This window comes from Sinocyclocheilus rhinocerous, unplaced genomic scaffold (genome assembly GCF_001515625.1).
Source record: "Sinocyclocheilus rhinocerous isolate Xijiao unplaced genomic scaffold, SAMN03320098_v1.1 scaffold1266, whole genome shotgun sequence".
Taxonomy (NCBI): domain Eukaryota; kingdom Metazoa; phylum Chordata; class Actinopteri; order Cypriniformes; family Cyprinidae; genus Sinocyclocheilus; species Sinocyclocheilus rhinocerous.
Window position 1 is genome coordinate 198,666 of NW_015660496.1, and position 18,459 is coordinate 217,124.

Sequence of the window (18,459 nt, forward strand, 5' to 3'; positions counted from 1 at the left end):
TTTTTTTTTTTACATACAACAATTTCACAGTGGCTGTGCACAACATGAGAGCTGTAAGAAGAAGCAGAAACTAGTTGTGAGCAAAAACTCAAATATGAAGAAAGAGAACTAAATGTTGCCTGCTCAAAGCGGTGTTCTTCCCTGAACATCTAGAGACCAATCAACCAACCATGACAGTATCATTTTGAAGCAGCATTAATGTTATATCACTGATACCAACCTGATCTCTCATCTGAGTCAATGAACTCCACTACCACAGAATGGCCATTGTTTGATATGCTGACAGAGGTGCAGTTGTTGTAAGACAGCGAGATAGGAGACAGTCTGGCATCAAATACAGCATCTGCAGGGACTATATCAATAGGTGACTGGCGGTTACCCTCAGCAATGGGATAGACTTTGTACCATGCTGATGGACCTAGAAAAACAATATTAACCAACCAGACATCAAATGAATGTAAATAACAGTGAATCTTTTTCAAGTTAACATTACGTACTGTATTGTAACTTACTATATTTAATGTAGTTATCTACATTACATTAGATATTGTTGTGTGTGTGTTGAGAGCCTAAAAAGTAGCTTGAAACTACTTTGAAACTTTTTCAGTTTGATAAGGTCATTTTTTTTTATTTGTTTGTGAAGAGAAATGTGCATGTAAAATAAAATGCATGTTTACCCCTTGAAATGATGATGCCATTATGACAATGTTTGAATTTATGGAATTTGTAACTTTACTGTAAAAGGATGTAAATGTATAGTATGGGAACACAACTTTAAGGTTTATTTTAAAAAAATGCATATTTACAGCAAGGAAGTTAAAAACAGCTTTGGATGCAAGCCAATAACCAGGCTTCTTCATAATGGGGGGGAAAAAGGAAAAAAGAAAAAGAAACAGGGTTTTTTTTGGGGGGGGGAGGGGGGGGGGGATGCATTTAAACATATTAACACAGTAAAATCAAGTGTCAGCTATTCACTGTTAAACATTTTTTATGCATTTGAGTTAGTTGAGAGCGAGTGAGACCTAACAACATTTCTATGTCTTTTGTTTGTCTCAGTGAACTGTAGCAGGATCCCAGTCTTGAAATCACATACAGCCTGGTTACGTTGTTTAAACAGCAACTATCCCTTTAAAAGATAACTGGGCTAATCTCGCATTAACAGTGGACCGGGCAACCAAATATGCTACACTAAATCTAACGACAGATGACTGGACATATAATAAATGATTGGACAAGCACAAAAACTGACCCACTGCAGGCTGGCTATATTCTAGTGTTACGGTTTAACTGGGGGATTCAAAATTGTCCATTAATAATATTAACTGTAGTGATAATGAAGCTTGTTACTAATTTGGCTGGAACACTCATCAAGCGGATCTTGATATTCAAATTTCTTTATTTGGTGTGAAGTTGTGCATTGCATGATATCTGGATGGCATTTTCATGTCAAAACTCTGGCTAGTCCGTTCACACCAAAAACAGAAAACTAAAATGATTAGTGGCCACACCAACAGACAACAGTTAAAGTAGCCTATGTTTATTCTAAGTGTGCTGCAGTTTACGTTCTGTCAACATAACTGCAATACACGCTATACTGTAATGTCTGCTTGATTTTAGCACACATTCTCACCATCTCTAGCTCACAACAAACTGACGGTTGCGGGGGGGGGAGGGGGGGGGGGATGCATTTAAACATATTAACACAGTAAAATCAAGTGTCAGCTATTCACTGTTAAACATTTTTTATGCATTTGAGTTAGTTGAGAGCGAGTGAGACCTAACAACATTTCTATGTCTTTTGTTTGTCTCAGTGAACTGTAGCAGGATCCCAGTCTTGAAATCACATACAGCCTGGTTACGTTGTTTAAACAGCAACTATCCCTTTAAAAGATAACTGGGCTAATCTCGCATTAACAGTGGACCGGGCAACCAAATATGCTACACTAAATCTAACGACAGATGACTGGACATATAATAAATGATTGGACAAGCACAAAAACTGACCCACTGCAGGCTGGCTATATTCTAGTGTTACGGTTTAACTGGGGGATTCAAAATTGTCCATTAATAATATTAACTGTAGTGATAATGAAGCTTGTTACTAATTTGGCTGGAACACTCATCAAGCGGATCTTGATATTCAAATTTCTTTATTTGGTGTGAAGTTGTGCATTGCATGATATCTGGATGGCATTTTCATGTCAAAACTCTGGCTAGTCCGTTCACACCAAAAACAGAAAACTAAAATGATTAGTGGCCACACCAACAGACAACAGTTAAAGTAGCCTATGTTTATTCTAAGTGTGCTGCAGTTTACGTTCTGTCAACATAACTGCAATACACGCTATACTGTAATGTCTGCTTGATTTTAGCACACATTCTCACCATCTCTAGCTCACAACAAACTGACGGTTGCAATAACCAGCTGCAGAACCAGTGACCGTGATTTCACCAAGTACAACATGTTCCTGGATCAACATCCTTGTTGATCCTGGAACAACATCCTTGTTGATCCTGGAACAACATTCCAATTAACCAATCAGAATTGAGGGATAACTTTTCAGGAAATATCTGTTTTAGGCTTACAATCAGGGTTAGGTGGTTCTACACCCTTGGTAATCAGCTATCATTTCACACTGATTTTAGGAATAAATTATGGGTAGGGTTAGGTTTAGGGGTAGGGACTGGGTTTAGTCTATATTTTTGGACAGTAATGTTGATCCTGGATCAACAAAAGATGAACAAAAGAACATGTCTTACTTGGCAAAATCACGGTGACCCTGCAGAACCACAGAGTCATATATATCACAGCAGTGCCAGGCCAGCGGTCTGAAACCGGAGGTTAGGGTGGAGATTATAGCATCAGACTGCTGGCCTGGCTCTGCTGTCCTGAAACCGTATGGCACTGAAATTGTCATCTGTCAAGTTGTCATTTTATTTAATAATATTATTATTAATAATAATTCATTAAAAATGAGCTAATAATCATTTAGCAATTTGTCTGTGGTTCAAATGGTATTCTGTCTTGCATTTTATCTCTTAAAATAAAAAAAAATTAAATTAAAATCTTAAAATTAGCAGAAAGGTAAACATAAGCATAAGGTAAACATTTTACCACCTATCTGGTCGACTAGCAGGCTAAAATGATTAGTCGTGCAATTTATATAAATCCACATAACACATATTTTAAACTTTTATTGCATACCTGTTGCTGTAAAAATAATGTCCCACTTCAGTTGCACAAATATTTTTATTTCTTAACAGCTTCCTCTCTGTAGCAGAGCGGTGACGTAATAGTATTAGCCAATTCTTGAAAGCAGTTTCCAGCATTTCAGAAATAAAAGTTTTTTTGTTTTTTTTTTTTATGCATGAATTTTACTGTGAAGTTCAACAGTTACTGTACGGTGCTGGGCAGTGGTCAAACCCGATTTACAAAAAGACATTTGGGGATTGACGCTTACTTGTAAACTCAGTTTCGGACTGCAATTAAATGACTGCAATTAACTTACCGTTGTCCTCCCCATACCCCCAGTGATGGCCAGTCATTGCTCCCTCTTCTTTGATGTTGTAAAGAGCGCAGAAGAGTCTCGAGTGGTGCAGAGGAGAGTTGTGTGTGAGTCGAGTCTAATGACAGCGGTAACAGGTGAATGAAGAGTGCTGTGATTGATTGACAGATGAGCTGATCCGATCTGGCCCCGCCTCCTCTAAAGCCGATTGCGCTGTGTGTTGAGGAGGACTTCTGTCTGGACCTGTTAAATATTTGAATACATTGAATTAGCAGCATGTAATTGAACTGTTGACGGCAAATGGATCATTTCATCTGAGATTTGAATAGAAAAACATCGAGGGCGAATTCTATTTAAAAGTGAGCATCACTGTGCCCTCCTTAGCTATTTGGAAGGGCACTTAAGGGAGCATATTAGCCTACCATCGTTGTTTTAGACATTTACCACTGACACTTCATTCTGAGTCTGAAAGTTACCTTGATAACATTCAGAATGCAGAATAATACTTAGCTATTAAAACTTTTGCTTCAAATAGCCTAGTTATAATTACATTTATTTCACCTTAGTGTAGGCTATTTGGTAAAAACAAGCAAACATGACAGTATAGCCCAGGGACCCTCAAATCTGGCCCATGAGATCCACTTTCCTGCAGAGTTTAGCTCTAACCCTAATCAAACACACCTGAGCATGCTAATCAATGTCTTCAGGATCATTAGAAAATCACAGGTAGCTGAGTTTGATCAGGGTTGGAGCTAAACTCTGCAGCGCATTGGCCCTCCAGGGCAAGATTTGAGGAACCCTGGTATAGCCTGTATAAAGAATATTTCCTGTTGGGTTTAAATAACCACTGCAGGATCAGCACTAACTGATGTGTCAAACAGATTAAAATTAATATTTTACTATTATAAATGATTATAATATAACTAAATTATATAGGCTAATAATAATTAAGAATAAAATGTGTTGTTTGTTAAGATTTAGGTTTACATAAATCAAAAGCAATTGCCCTAACAGACAATTACCTCACACATTACCTCTACCTGTGAATCATTAACGTGAGAGCCACATTGTCTGAATAAAACTTCATAGCTACATGATCATGACGTGGTTCAGGGTGCATGAATGCCTGCCCATTCTCATTTCTGACCACTGTCCGAGAACCTGTGGCACTAAAAATAAAAAAACTAAGGTGCCTGTACAATGTGGGGCACATCATCCTGGGAAAATGGGTCAAAATAACAAATAAAAAGTGTGTATAATTATAATACTTCTGTTTGTCCATTCGTCCATTCTTTGCTTTGTTGCTGGGTTGTGGGAAGGCTGGACCCCAGACTGATGATTACATCTAGATATTTTTTCCATATTCAAATAACAGATTCTAGAGAAAGAGATGAGGACATATGTTAAAATCGTAATGTGAAAACAGCTGTGACAGCAATAATAAAATTAACGCCAGCAAAAAGTGCACTATGATGAGACATTTACACTTTGCTCTAACAGCATGCTTGTGTTATACTTCAAAACAATGACTTGAATATGATGCAATAAAAATAATGTGTTTGAGTCAGAGCTGCTGTCTGGGAGTCTTTCCTCAACTCTATAACTGTAATTTACAAAATTAATAACACCAAAAAAGCTAGGCAGCTTTTAGTTTCAGAACCACGTCAGAGATAGCCTACAGTTGTAGAGCTGTCAAAAATAGAATATCGATGCAATGCAACAAGAAATATTATAAATACACTCTTAAAAATAAAGGTGCTTATAAGGTTGTTCACTGCGATGCCATAGAAGAACCATTTTTGGTTCCACAAAGAACCATTCAGTCAAAGGTACTTTAAAGAACCATCTCTTTCTTACCTTTTTATAATCTGAAGAACCTTCTTTCGCCACAAAGAACCTTTTGTGAAACAGAAATTTTCTGTTAAACCACAGAAATCTTCACTTAAAGGTTCTTTATGGAACCATTTAGACAAAAAAGGTTCTTCTATGGCATTGTGAAGCACCTTTATTTTTAAGAGTGTCGGAGAAAACAGAACAGTCACTGGGGTTGGAGATGTTGTAGCCTACTGTATGTACGGTTGCCATATGTTTAAGTGTAATGATTTATTTATGATATGATAGCACTATACATTTGATGTATTTGGCAAAAACTTTTATCCAATGTGACTTGCATTGCATTGAAGGTAAACAATTAGTTCGTGCATTTACTGGGGACTATAGTGAGACGCTCGAGAGAGAGAGAGAGAAGAAAAAAAAACACTGACAACTGAATATTGCTGTTTTAAAAAAATGTAATTAAGAAATATTGCTGGATCCATACCAGCCTTTGCAGTGGCTTTTTGTGTCTTGAAGGCTACTGAGGAGGTAAACGTCCTGCTGTCATGATAAAGTGAAGTTAGTTCATTTGAGGACTTGAAGTGAAGAAAAGATACACAGGGTGAGACTGTTCATTTTTTTTCTTTCTCTCTGTATTTGTGGTTCTCAGGGTGAAAAAGTTCCTCGACTGATGGAAGATGACAGCTCCTCAGCAAGAGGAGCAGTTTAGCAAAGATAAACCAGACTGTGATTTATTTTTTGTTGTTTTGTGATAAACCGTTGCGATTTTGTGGAAAGGCATGGTGTGATTGACCCTAGTGTCAGCATTAGAGTGAATATGTGCAAACTGACCCACATTTTGACAGAGATGACTGTCAATGTCAGTCATTCATTCATCAACGTTTAGGATGTATTAGTAAAACTAATTTAATCCCCATTTTGTAACCCAGTGATACTTTAAATACACGTCTGCTCACCCTTTTCACGTAGTAGCCTAATTAACAAACCAAATTATTGTGAAGAAGGGGGAAACAAAACTTACAAGTCCCCAAGATGGACAAATATTAAAAGAGCTAAGTCATCATTCAAGCGGCACAATGGCTCCAACTCTTGGCCAAACGGAAGAATAACAAGTCTGTCTGTATCGAATCTGCGAATGTCAATCTCCAAATAGTGAAACAGCAGCGTGCCGGTAGGATCGAGCCGTCACAGACAGAGACAGAGGACCATGACAGACCATAAAACGAGCAAAGAGCAGAAGTATGATCGGCAGCTCAGGTACATATCGGTCGGGTTTAAAAAACAAACAAACAGAATAATGCAGTATACATGCACTGCCATTCTCCTTCAGCATTAGTTTTAAGCTTTCCAATTGCTTTAACGCTGACATACATAGAGGCCCATCGGTCATAGCAAGAGCTTTAATCATTCCAGAGTTACTTTAGATTAATCATGCTTTAATTCAATACACTGCAGCAACATAATCAGTCTAATTTCCATATATAGCCTATTAACATCCTTACTGATCAGAAACCACTGGATGTATTAATCTGCTTGACTGTTGCCTGTCTGTCTTTGATTATGTTATTATAGCTATACTTATACGCTGGTCATTTATTGGTTGTTATATGTTTGTATCAGGTTGTGGGGAGATCATGGACAGGAAGCACTTGAAAATGCCCATGTGTGTCTCATCAACGCCACTGCAACCGGCACTGAAATCCTCAAAAACCTTGTGCTGCCAGGTATCAGTATTTCTCTCCCTGTGCACCTCAAATCATAACACTGAGACATGAATTCATACAGATGATTGTGTTAACATTATTCTTACTCTACTTTATAGGAATTGGAGCCTTTACCATAGTTGATGGGCACAAAGTGTCAGGGGAGGATGTTGGAAACAAGTCACTGGCCTAACAATCATTGTCTTGTTTTCGTAACAATCTTAAAGAGATTTTTGGTTATAGTGTGATGTATGGATACATTTATCAGACTGCACCGTATTGAAAATGCGTCTGATTCTGGTCATGCTTTGATCTGTTCTGCAGCTTTTTTCTCACCAGCAGCAGTATTGGGAAGGTAAGCACAGAATTGTGTGTCCATAACAACTCTGTCCAAACCTAAAGTGACGTGTATGTTGAATGATGTTGTGCTTATTTTGCAGAACAGGGCTCAGGCTGCTACTGAACTGTTGCAGGAGCTCAATAGTGATGTGTCTGGAAACTTTGTAGAAGAGGTCAGTGTTAATGTAAACATACTGTAGTTTTACTTTTAGATTAAACTTTAAACTCGGCTGTACAAAACCAGGTTTGGACACAAAACTATGAAATTGAATGAATAGGAAATGTATAGTGACTGAAATCTTAAGCAAATCAAAACAATCTTATATTTTAAGGTTTCAGGGTTTCCACCATTTGCCAAGATTATTGCTTACAATTCAAATGTAATTAAAAAACAAACAAAAAAAAACACTACCATTTTTTTTTTAATTAATACTTTTATTTAGCAAGGATGCATTAAAATATTTAGGTGATATTAAAGACAGTACAACACTGATAACATAGTTTTCAACAATGGTAATAATAAGAAATATTTCTTGAGCACCATGTCATCATGTGATGCTGAAAATTCAGCTTTGCCATCACAGGAATAAATTACATATTAAAGTATATGAATATAGAAATCAGTTATATAAAATTATAATAATATTTCACAGTATACTGATTTTAATATGTTTTTGATAAAATAAATGCAGCCTTGGTGGTCATAAGAAATCTCTCTCAAAAACATTAAAACATCTTCCTGAGACGTTTGAACGGTTGTGTGCATAGGGTGCAATATTTATTAACATAACTAATTGCAATCATTTAATCATAAGCCTCTATATCTAAAGGAATATAAATTCTAAAGGGACATAAATTCAGTCAAATGTGTTCAGACCTTTGTGAGGTAGTGTATCTTTTCATCTTTTTATCTAAGTTTATCTATTTTTTTGATATTCAGAGTCCTGATAAGCTTTTGGACAACGACCCTGAGTTTTTTCCACAGATTTAGTCTGGTCATTGGCGTCCAGCTTCCAGAAAGGTGATACTACTATAACACAAATCTGAATATATTGTTCCTTTATTTTTTCATGAGTTACTTTTAAATGCATTACGAAACTGACATGTTAAATAAAAAAAACCCTATGCTACTATTTGATTGGTTGTATGTGCTGATTCTTCAGATCAATATATGCCTTTGTATCTTTATTTTGACAGCACATGTTTGAGGCTGGGCAGTGTGTTATGGGATGCTGGTGTGACGTTCCTTGTATGTCGAACATATGGACTTATCGGTTACATGAGACTGATTGTGAAGGAGCACACAGGTAATATAATCATAATTTCCTGAAGCAAAATATTTTTCGAGAGATTAGTTTATTAGAACTTGGACAGGATGGTTGAAATATAGTGCAATAACGTTACTAAAATTTCATTTTGAATATCCTTAAAGGGGTCATCGGATGCCCATTTTCCACAAGTTGATATGATTCTTGAGGGTCTTAATGAAAAGTCTGTAACATACTTTGGTTAAAATTTCTCAATGGTAGTGTAAAAAATAGGGTTGGGTACCGAAACCCGGTACCAATATGGCACCGTTACCTATGTAACCGGTATGTACTAGAACCGAATCTGAAAGCAGATTTCGGTGCCTCATTTCGGTGCCATGCCTGAGCGGTCGATTGAAATATTTGTCCTCTGGTTCTCCGAAACGGACGTATGAAACATCATCACTGGCACCGCACATGAAAATTAATTTCCCGACTGAGAAAATGCACGTGAACTCAAGTCGAAAAGGTCTAATAATACAAATCCAACACATCTTTGTAGTAACGAGAGTGTCCATGTTGTTTTCACATTCCGACTTAAAAGCACAACTCGGGAAATGAGAGCATTCGAGGAGCGTGTGAATGCAGTAATTACACTTGCTCTGATGGCAGCAGGTAGCCTTCCATTAACTAAGCTAAACATGCTTAAATTAAAATGACTAAAGCTAAACCTCCCTTGTATTCACATTTCTAAACCTGTCGTCCAACAAAAGAGAAAATTATAACCTTTACTCCACAACACCAGTCAAAAGCTTCCTTTTGTGATCTGATGAGGCTTCTTGTCACAGAATGAGGCATATTTTCAAGAAACGGCTGAAAACACATTTCTTTCATCTTCATTTGACCCTCTAACTCTAGCACTCTCTATTCTAATGCTACTTCTAATTTTTTATTAAAAAACTTGACCCTCTAACATTTGCAATCTCTATTCTATTTCTATTCTAATGGCCAATCCATAATTTTTGGGCTCTTTTCAGAGCAAGCCATTTCCTTGCATGTTGCTTTAAATGCTAATGAGCTGTGCTGACCCCGCCCCTCTTCCATGGGGTGATGAGCAGACTGTAAACTTAAGCCACGAAACTGGCTAACTAGCAGTGGCGGCTCGTGGGTTTTAAAATAGAGGAGGCACACTAATTGTATTTGTCTCGGGATCCCTGCCGATTATTATTATTATTATTTTTTGCTTTACCACTTTAAAATGGCTTTTTGGTTTCTTTTAGTCAGAAAACGTAAAGAAAACGACATTTTATTAACATTAAATCGTCCTCCTCCCATTTTTACCTCAAAATTATGGGGAAGCTGTGCCTCCCCTGCCTCTCCCGATGAGCCGCCACTGCTAACTAGCACATTATTAGGAAAGGTGATTTGCAAAGATTCATAAAAAACCCTTATACTCACTTCTTCTGTAGATGAAGCTGGATCACGAATGATTCGCGCGAACATAAACGCATTTAGGTCGATCTGGATCAGCGCATTCCCTTCAAAAAATGAAAGTAACGTTAATCCTCTGCATCTTCAGCGGCTCAGATGTCGGGAGAAAATGATGACTGCTATGTTCATTATTACATCCAACAACAAAACACCTCAATCGCTAATCGGAGACATTCTTGTCTTCCCCTGCAGTCGAAACAATGCCGGACAGCTCTCAGCTCACTCAGGGCGGGTCTAAGGTAAGACGGCCTTGTCAATCAACGTCAGTCAGTTGTGGGAGCGGCGTGTGCAGAACTACGTCATTCTGACAGGAATCTCAGAACAGCCTGATTTGAGAAAAGGGATTTTAAAATAGGGATTTTTTAAAAAAACACTGGGTGGATTTTTATCATTATAGGGTAGATGTGTACACACACTTCCAACACACATTTATGTTCAAACAACATTTCAAGTGAATTTTGCATCCGATGACCCCTTTAACATTTATGTAAAAATACATCTTTTGTGAAAATGTTGAAGGGTCTGTCTGTGTCTTTCACTACAGTGATCGAATCTCATCCAGATAATGCATTAGAAGACCTGAGGCTAGACCAGCCATTCACAGAGCTCAAACACCACATAGAGTCCTACAACCTGGATAGCATGGAGAAGAAGGTCAGATTGATTATTGATGTTCTTTTTATTGTATGTGACTGACTTGCATGGATTTTGTGTTCACGTTTCAATCATTGCAGTTTAAAAAATTGTATGTATTTTGTTTCATTTTAGGATCACAGTCATATGCCATAGATAATTGTGGTTGCCAAATACTTGGAAAAGTGGTATAGTGAGGTAATTTTTGACATATCCTTATGAGCTTTCTAAATATGAGATGTCCTAAATGACCTCTTAATAGACCTTCTCATAGTGTATCTTCTCTGATCCAGCACAACTCCCAGTTACCGAAGAATTATAAGGAGAAGGAAGCTTTCAGACAACTCATCAGAGAAGGTAATGTAATGCCATGTTGTTCCTTTCAAAAAAATTTTGTAGCTCATTTCTCTTGTCGTGGGTTTGCCTTAATTTCTGTATTTTCTCAGGAATCCTTACGAATGAGAACGGAAAACCTGAAGATGAAGAGAACTTTGAGGAGGCAATCAAGAATGTGAACACGACTCTGAACCCCACCAAGGTAGAACTCCTTACATTTGAAAAGTTGTAGTTATAGTATATGTTCCTTGCATATGATTTGTATTGATCTTTGTCCCGTTGTAATGTAGGTCCCCAGTGCAACGGAGGACATTTTTAATGCTGAGCAGTGTGAAAATATTACCTCACAGGTTAGTAGGAACATGCAAAACTACTCCTAAGCCACCTTTAAACTGTCTTCAACATTCACGTACGATTGTTGCATTCTGCTCCTAGTGGCAATTGGAATTGGTCATGATTCATTCATTACCCTCCATTTATTTGCCATGGTAAAATGAAAAAGGTTTGAAATATTTAAAGGGGTCATATGATGTTGCTAAAAAGAACATTGTTTTGTGTATTTGGTGTAATGAAATGTGTTTATGCCACACTCAAAGTATAAATCCCTTCTGAAAATTCTGCATGCATGCACATAAAATCAGATCTCCCATACTACTCTCTATTGGGGAAATGTATGGCTTCTAGTTTGCTGTTTGTTGGAGGTAGTGAAAAGGTGGCTTTTTAAAAAAAATTGTATTCTCTGTTATCCATCTAATTTTAATATAAGAGCAGATGCTGCAATTTGTAACTTGAGTTTCCTAGGTTTCCAGTGTCAGTCAGTTATTTTAGCTGTACAAAAATAGTTTTGATACTGAAAAGTGGTACTGTGACATCACATTATTTTAATTTATTATTGTAATAATAAATACAGTACTTAGTAGTTTACTGCACTTTATTATTCTAGTTATTTACTCAGTGTCAGATGTCTTACACATTCATAAGAAATAGCTTACTTCCACATTGAAAAAGAGAGAGAATAATATGTTTTCGAATTTTTCCTATGTGCTTCTTACTGTAAATGTTTAGTTACAAGCAAAAAAAAAAAAAGTGAAATATATGTATGACTTTCAATAATATCAGTTTATACAAAACCAGTAGCTTTAATCTGTCTTATCGTAGAGCCCATCCTTCTGGGTGATGGCACAAGGAGTGCGGGACTTTGTTCGAAACGAGGGGAACGGAAAGCTACCTGTGCGAGGAACCATCCCAGACATGATTGCAGATTCAGACAAATTCATCAAGTTACAAAATGTGTAGGTATTCAGCATTCAAATCACAAATAGTCTGGAAACATTTTATTAGTAGTAATGTGTTATTTTATTAGTAATGTGAAATTTGCCTGGTATTGCAAAGAACTATTGGTAATGACCAACAGCTGAGGAACGTTACATACTCAGACATGTGTAATGACTGTCGATCTGCTGCTTTCGCTTGATTCCTACTGACTGTGTTTTTGGTAAAATAGCATTTGTTTGGAACTTTCGATTTCAGCTACAGAGACAAAGCCATGAAGGACGCAGCAGTTGTGTCCAAACATGTCGAAGCACTTTTACAATCAGTTGGAAAGGTATTTACACAATCAACACACTCTTCTGTAATAACTGCAGTTTATCTCTTTTATTAGCACATTAACATTAATGATCTTTTTACCACAAAGCCTCCAGAAAGCATCTCTGAAGAGGAAATCAAACTTTTCTGTGAGTATTGCACACACACTCCCATAGTCTGCTCTCAGATCAGAATATTTTCTATTTTAAGGTTTTTGTCAGGATATTCCAACACTTTGCAAAATCCTGTAATATTCTACATCAGTTCTCTTATTCCATCAGTTTGTTTGCGTACGTGATGTTCATGGTTCCAGCAATTAGTGAAAAATCTCATCTTTGGGAATTTTAACAGGTGGCTTTCTCCATAAAGCCTATGTTGTGTGGTGTTTTGTGTCCCACAGGTAAAAGCGCAGCTTTCCTCCGAGTGGTGCGCTGCAGGTCTCTGGCAGAAGAATACAGTATGGACACTTTCAATAAAGATGAAATCAGTATGTCTTCTCTGCGGTTCTCTGGCCGCCTGTGGTTTATCTCAATTTATAAATGTTATGGCCACTGCACAGGATTGTTTAGAAGGAGTTACTAACATGGTTCATTGATGTGTATATCCATGCTTGGGTGTTGCTGTGTGTGTTTAAGCTATTTTTTCTGTCTCCATAGCATCCTGTATGGACAGCACAGACAGTGAGATGGTTCTGTACCTCATGCTCCACTCAGTCGATCGCTTCTATCAGCAACACTCCCGATACCCAGGTCAGAAGAGTTATCAAAACAGGCAAAAAAATATATATATATATATATAATTGAGAAACTCTCAACCATAGCACAGATTTTAAAATATATATCCATCAAGTCACAGATTTTTTTTAATGCTAAAAAATCCTCAAGTATTTTTGTATACTAAACTCAACTTGGATTTGTCACTATTTTATGTATTTATTTATTTATTTTGGACATGGTACTATGGTAATGCCACCTTTGTTGGAGTACCATGAAAATATTACCGTATTGGTTCTAAATCAGTATATTTTAAATAGTAACAATTAGGGATGTCGACGATTAATCGATGATCGATTAATTGTTGATAAGAGATGCAATCAATTAAAGCTATCGATGGTCGATTAAGCTAGGCTATTTAATTTTGGGCTGCGTGCAGCTCATGTGCAAAACACATGTGAGCGGCTGTGAGTGATGGTGACGGTATATAAATGCATCATCATTCATAATGTACAAATTAAGCTTTTAATGTGATTTAAACTTTAAAAGTACATTAAAATAGAAACAACACAAAGTTCTTCATCATGGAAAGCAATAGAAATGTAGTAACTAATTCATTTCCCCAGATAATTGTTTCAAGCGCTTTTCAGGGCTGCGGGACACAGGACAGATAGGCTATTCATTCCTACAACTTGTTAATTTGTTCCTACGACTTATTAATTTGTGGCCACAGTCCATGTTTCATTAATTATGTTCCTTAAATAACCCATGATTTAACTAAAATGAGGGAACAAATTAGTAAATCGAACTAATCATAGGCGGAGGGTGAACCAACTCCAGGGTAAGGCTAAAAGCAGCCAAATCTATTAACTACAAACATCATAAACCCGTCTTTTTAGGCAAGAACCAGACATGGGTGTCATGTAGGCTAATAAAGTATGTTTAATGGGACTGAATTTGTATTTAACGTGATTACAATTTAATAAAAAACATTAGAATTTGGTAATTATAAAACGTTTGCTTTCCAAGGTTCTTCAAACACCGATTAAATTATTATACAGAAAGTGACATTATCACTAACTTTGATCTATCGCGAGTTTAAGCACTCTCAAAAAAACAAGACTATCGTTATAATCACTTAAGTCTACACTGTGAAATGAATCTCTTACTTGCATTGTACATACATCTGCGCATCTGGAATTCAGTCAGCAAACGCACGGTAGGGCTGGACAATAATTCAATATCAATATGTATCGCGATATAATTTTTTTCAATAACGGTGATATGATTTTTAAACACATTTCCGATATTTCGATATACATTACCAGTTTCACATACATTGATTTATTTGTGCTGTTTGACTTCGTGGAATAAACATGAGCAGTGCACGTTTCAAAATCATAACACGGCACGGGTGTTTTATATGAATGTATCTCTGAAGGGAAAGGACTGTCTTCAGAAAAGTTTCGATGGCATTTTCATTTGATCTGATAAAGAAGCGTTCATGAGCGGAGCTGCTTTGATTACAGCCGTTACTGGAGAAACCGCTAGTTTTATCACTCTAAAAGCGCCTCCTGCTGGCAGAGAATGAGTTTGCATTTTAAATAAGCCCGTCTCCAGCAACATTTCCAGTTTTTGTTGTTCAATTTTTTTGTTTTCTGCAGCGACTCGGACATGGTCGCGATGTAACATTTCCCAGCTAACCAATTATTCCTCTAATAAACAAAGCTTTTATACTAAACTTGTCATAATCAGAGCTTATAATTTGTAAATAAATAATTGCTGGATTCAAAACAGCAATTAAAAGGCGATGTGACCGACACTGACAATATGTCACTAAACAGTGATGTCACAACTAAGAGCATCGTTTACAAGTTTCTGCATGGATGCTTTAAGGAAAATGTATAGCCTATGTAAATAATAGGCCTAAAATAAAAATAACAATTTGTTTTCATAAAAAAAAAAAAATTCATACTTACATCGCAGTCTGTTCATTATCAAAATAAAATACAGTCAACCAAACATATAAAAGGTTACACTGGTCAGTTTAAATAGACCGTAATATACCAGTCCACTCTGCTGTTATGCCAAGGACGTTTTTGCTCATGTGAAGAAGATGATCTTTTCCGTCTATATGTGAATGCGTGCAAAGTACAAGCCTAGTTTACATTATAAATAATAGTTTAACATTCAAATACATTGCGAATATGGAAACATTTAGATTTGTGCTGAATCAGACGTGAGCAATAACCTCCAACTACATCCAGCGAAACCCGCGCTCGCTCCGTCCTCGTATGCACGCACGCATGCACTGTCACAATCTAATGCACTGTAAATGACGGATTTTAAAGGGGTGGTTCACTGCTTTTTTTCTAGGCTTGATTGTGTTTATGGGGTGCAGTCTAACATGTTAATGCTTCGTTTTTGCGAGGAACAGTATTAAGAACCGCTGCTTTAGAACATTGATTTTGAAACTTGTGAATCCATTAGAATCGTTAGAAGACAGAATCGCGATTCATATATGAATAGATTTTTAGTTTACCTCTAGTTTTCTCTTCCTCTTCTCCAAAGCAGTGCTGCATGGCCTTACCCCCTTTGTTGCCTTTTCTCAAGGGTGGGGTTTATCTGGATTTGTTACGACACGAACCCGGGAAGTAACTCGTTGTTGTCCCTACCAGCCGTTTTTGTAGGCATTAAACCGCCAGAATTTTAACTCAGCAGCGCCGATGGAAGCGGTTCACTGACTGCGCAGCACAGCCACACGCACCACAGTTACGTTTGGGATAATTTTATTTGAAATGCCATAATGTAAGTTGAAAACATTGCAATTGTGTTTTAAAATACAACAACGAGAACCACGAAACCATTTAAAGAGGCACGTTCAGCGGTCTCCGTGACGGGATAGGAAACAGTCAACAAAGTCAAATGATCTTAAACATAGCCTATACGGCGCACTCTCTTCATTTTATTAAATGATCATAATCACATCTATTCATTTTACAATCCTGCTACTAGCATTTTATTCAGACTAAAACCCCTTTAATTCGAGTGAGAACGGTTTTAATTATTTTTTTTTTTGAGTGGCTTTTGCAAATTCTGTCATGCCTGTGACTGCATGCCGCTGCAATAGCATTTTGCAGCATTAAGGTTAACGATTAATCTATTAATTGATCGTTAATTTAAACGACGATCGAAAATTGACATCCCTAGTAACAATATTTCACAATATTGCTGTTTTTACTGTATCTATCATAACAGACTTCTTTCAAAAACATTAAAATGGACACCAAACCTTTAAACGACAGTGTATATGAACTCTGTCACTCTGATATTATAGAGTACGACTGTTTTTCTCAGGTGTCTACAATTACCAGGTGGAGGAAGACATTAACAATCTCAAGCTGTGTGTAAACAGTCTTCTACAGGAGTACAGTCTGAACGTCAATGTGAAAGATGACTACATCCATGAGTTGTAAGTTTAAGTTCACAGTTAAGCTCGTTTGGTTTGAAGCTGTACAAACTAAATATTTATACTAAAAGTGGTTTTGTAATATTGATAATAAAGAAGCAGACATTCTCTTGTTCATCTGGTCCCTCTGTTTATAATCAGATGGTAACAGTGTAAATGTTATTTTCATATCTTCCAGCTGCCGTTATGGAGCTGCTGAGCCACACACAGTCGCCGCTTTTCTGGGAGGTGAGTGTTTATGTACTTATTCAGGATCCTGCAAACACACATCTCATTAAACATTCATAATGCATATTGTGACATCCGCTACAATATGGATTTAATAGTATAAAGGCAAATCATATTACGAATGTAAATATGGCCTTTCTCATTAACCGTCTCCACTGCTTGTATTACTATATCCATTTTCAATAATCATACAACTGCCGGATAGCACATAACCACAATAAAAGCCAGGAGTAAATGACCAAGACACATTGATTTTGAGTGCATTTGGTGATCGGATCAATGGAACCACATTCGGAGGTGGTCAGGGATGGATTCTGACCACATTCAATGTAAATGCTAATGCGTTTTCGTTATTTGTATACAGCCACTTGAGTGATGTGCTGCAAATAATCATTATCTGTCACTCAAAGAGTGAGTTTAAAATTTGTCAGGCTCTGTTTATTTCCATCTGTCATTGATATGATTCATGGTTTTCTGTAGCAGGAGCTCATTTAATCTTGCCAAGTGTTATGCTGCGGGTTATTGAATTCTTCTTTTTATTTACTATCACAATGTAAAAAAAAAAAACAAGACATTGGGGTCATGTTATCTGGTCACCTGATTAAATGAACAATAACCTGTGAATTATCCATTTGAATCTCTCGATTCTCTCTCCAGATTTCCTTGTACATTTGCATGTAGCCACTGTAAACTTGTTTTCTTTTCACTTCTAATTCCTATTTAGCAACCTTTACTGTAAGAATCTTAAAGGGATAGTTCACCCAAAAATTAAAATTCTGTCATTAAGTACTCACCCTCATGTCGTTCCAAACCCGTAAGACCTTCGTTCATCTTCGGAACACAAATTAAGATGTTTTTGATGCAACTGACATGTTCAAGGCCCAGAAAGGTAGTAAGGACATTGTTAAAACAGTCCATGTGCCATCAGTGGTCCAACCTTAATTTTATGAAGCTACGAGAATACTTTTTGTGTGCAAAGAAAACTAAAATAACGACTTTATTCAATGATTTCTTCTCTTCCGGGACAGTCCGATGCCATTATCGAGAGTACCATGACACATGCAATATGGCATCGGACTGTCTCGGAAGAAAAGAATTGTTGAATAAAGTCGTTATTTTTGTCTTGTTTGCACACAAAAAGTATTCCCGTAGCTTCATAAAATTAAGGTTGGACCACTGATGGCACATGGACTATTTTAACAATGTCCTTACTACCTTTCTGGGCCTTGAACATGTCAGTTGCATTGCTGTCTATGGAGGGTCAGAAAGCTCTCGGATTTCATCAAAAATATCTTAATTTGTGTTCCAAAGATGAACAAAGGTCTTACGGGTTTGGAACGACATGAGGGTGAGTAATTAATGACAGAATTT

At 37.0% G+C, this 18,459-nt stretch overlaps 1 protein-coding gene and 1 pseudogene across 6 annotated transcripts in view; one reads left to right on the forward strand and one right to left on the reverse strand.

Annotated features, from left to right (window-relative positions):
• Positions 1–4,151, reverse strand: part of LOC107725040 (carbonic anhydrase 7-like) — a 10,324-nt gene extending 6,173 nt beyond the window's left edge. For 2 of the 6 annotated variants that reach the window (XR_001638078.1, XM_016534180.1), the window contains exons 1-3: positions 3,983–4,139; positions 3,510–3,749; positions 221–418 (exon numbers count right to left, since the gene is read on the reverse strand). Coding sequence is in view for 5 of the 6 variants with exons in the window: in XM_016534180.1 (XP_016389666.1) it covers positions 221–418; positions 3,510–3,546 (235 nt within the window). In the remaining variant the exon portion in view is untranslated. Of the gene's footprint in view, positions 1–220; positions 419–3,509; positions 3,750–3,928 lie in introns of all 6 variants that reach the window. The other 4 variants (XM_016534182.1, XM_016534183.1, XM_016534181.1 and 1 more) reach the window with 4 other exon arrangements.
• Positions 4,152–6,492: 2,341 nt separating this feature from the next.
• LOC107725026 (NEDD8-activating enzyme E1 regulatory subunit-like) overlaps positions 6,493–18,459 on the forward strand; it is a 14,894-nt pseudogene continuing 2,927 nt past the window's right edge.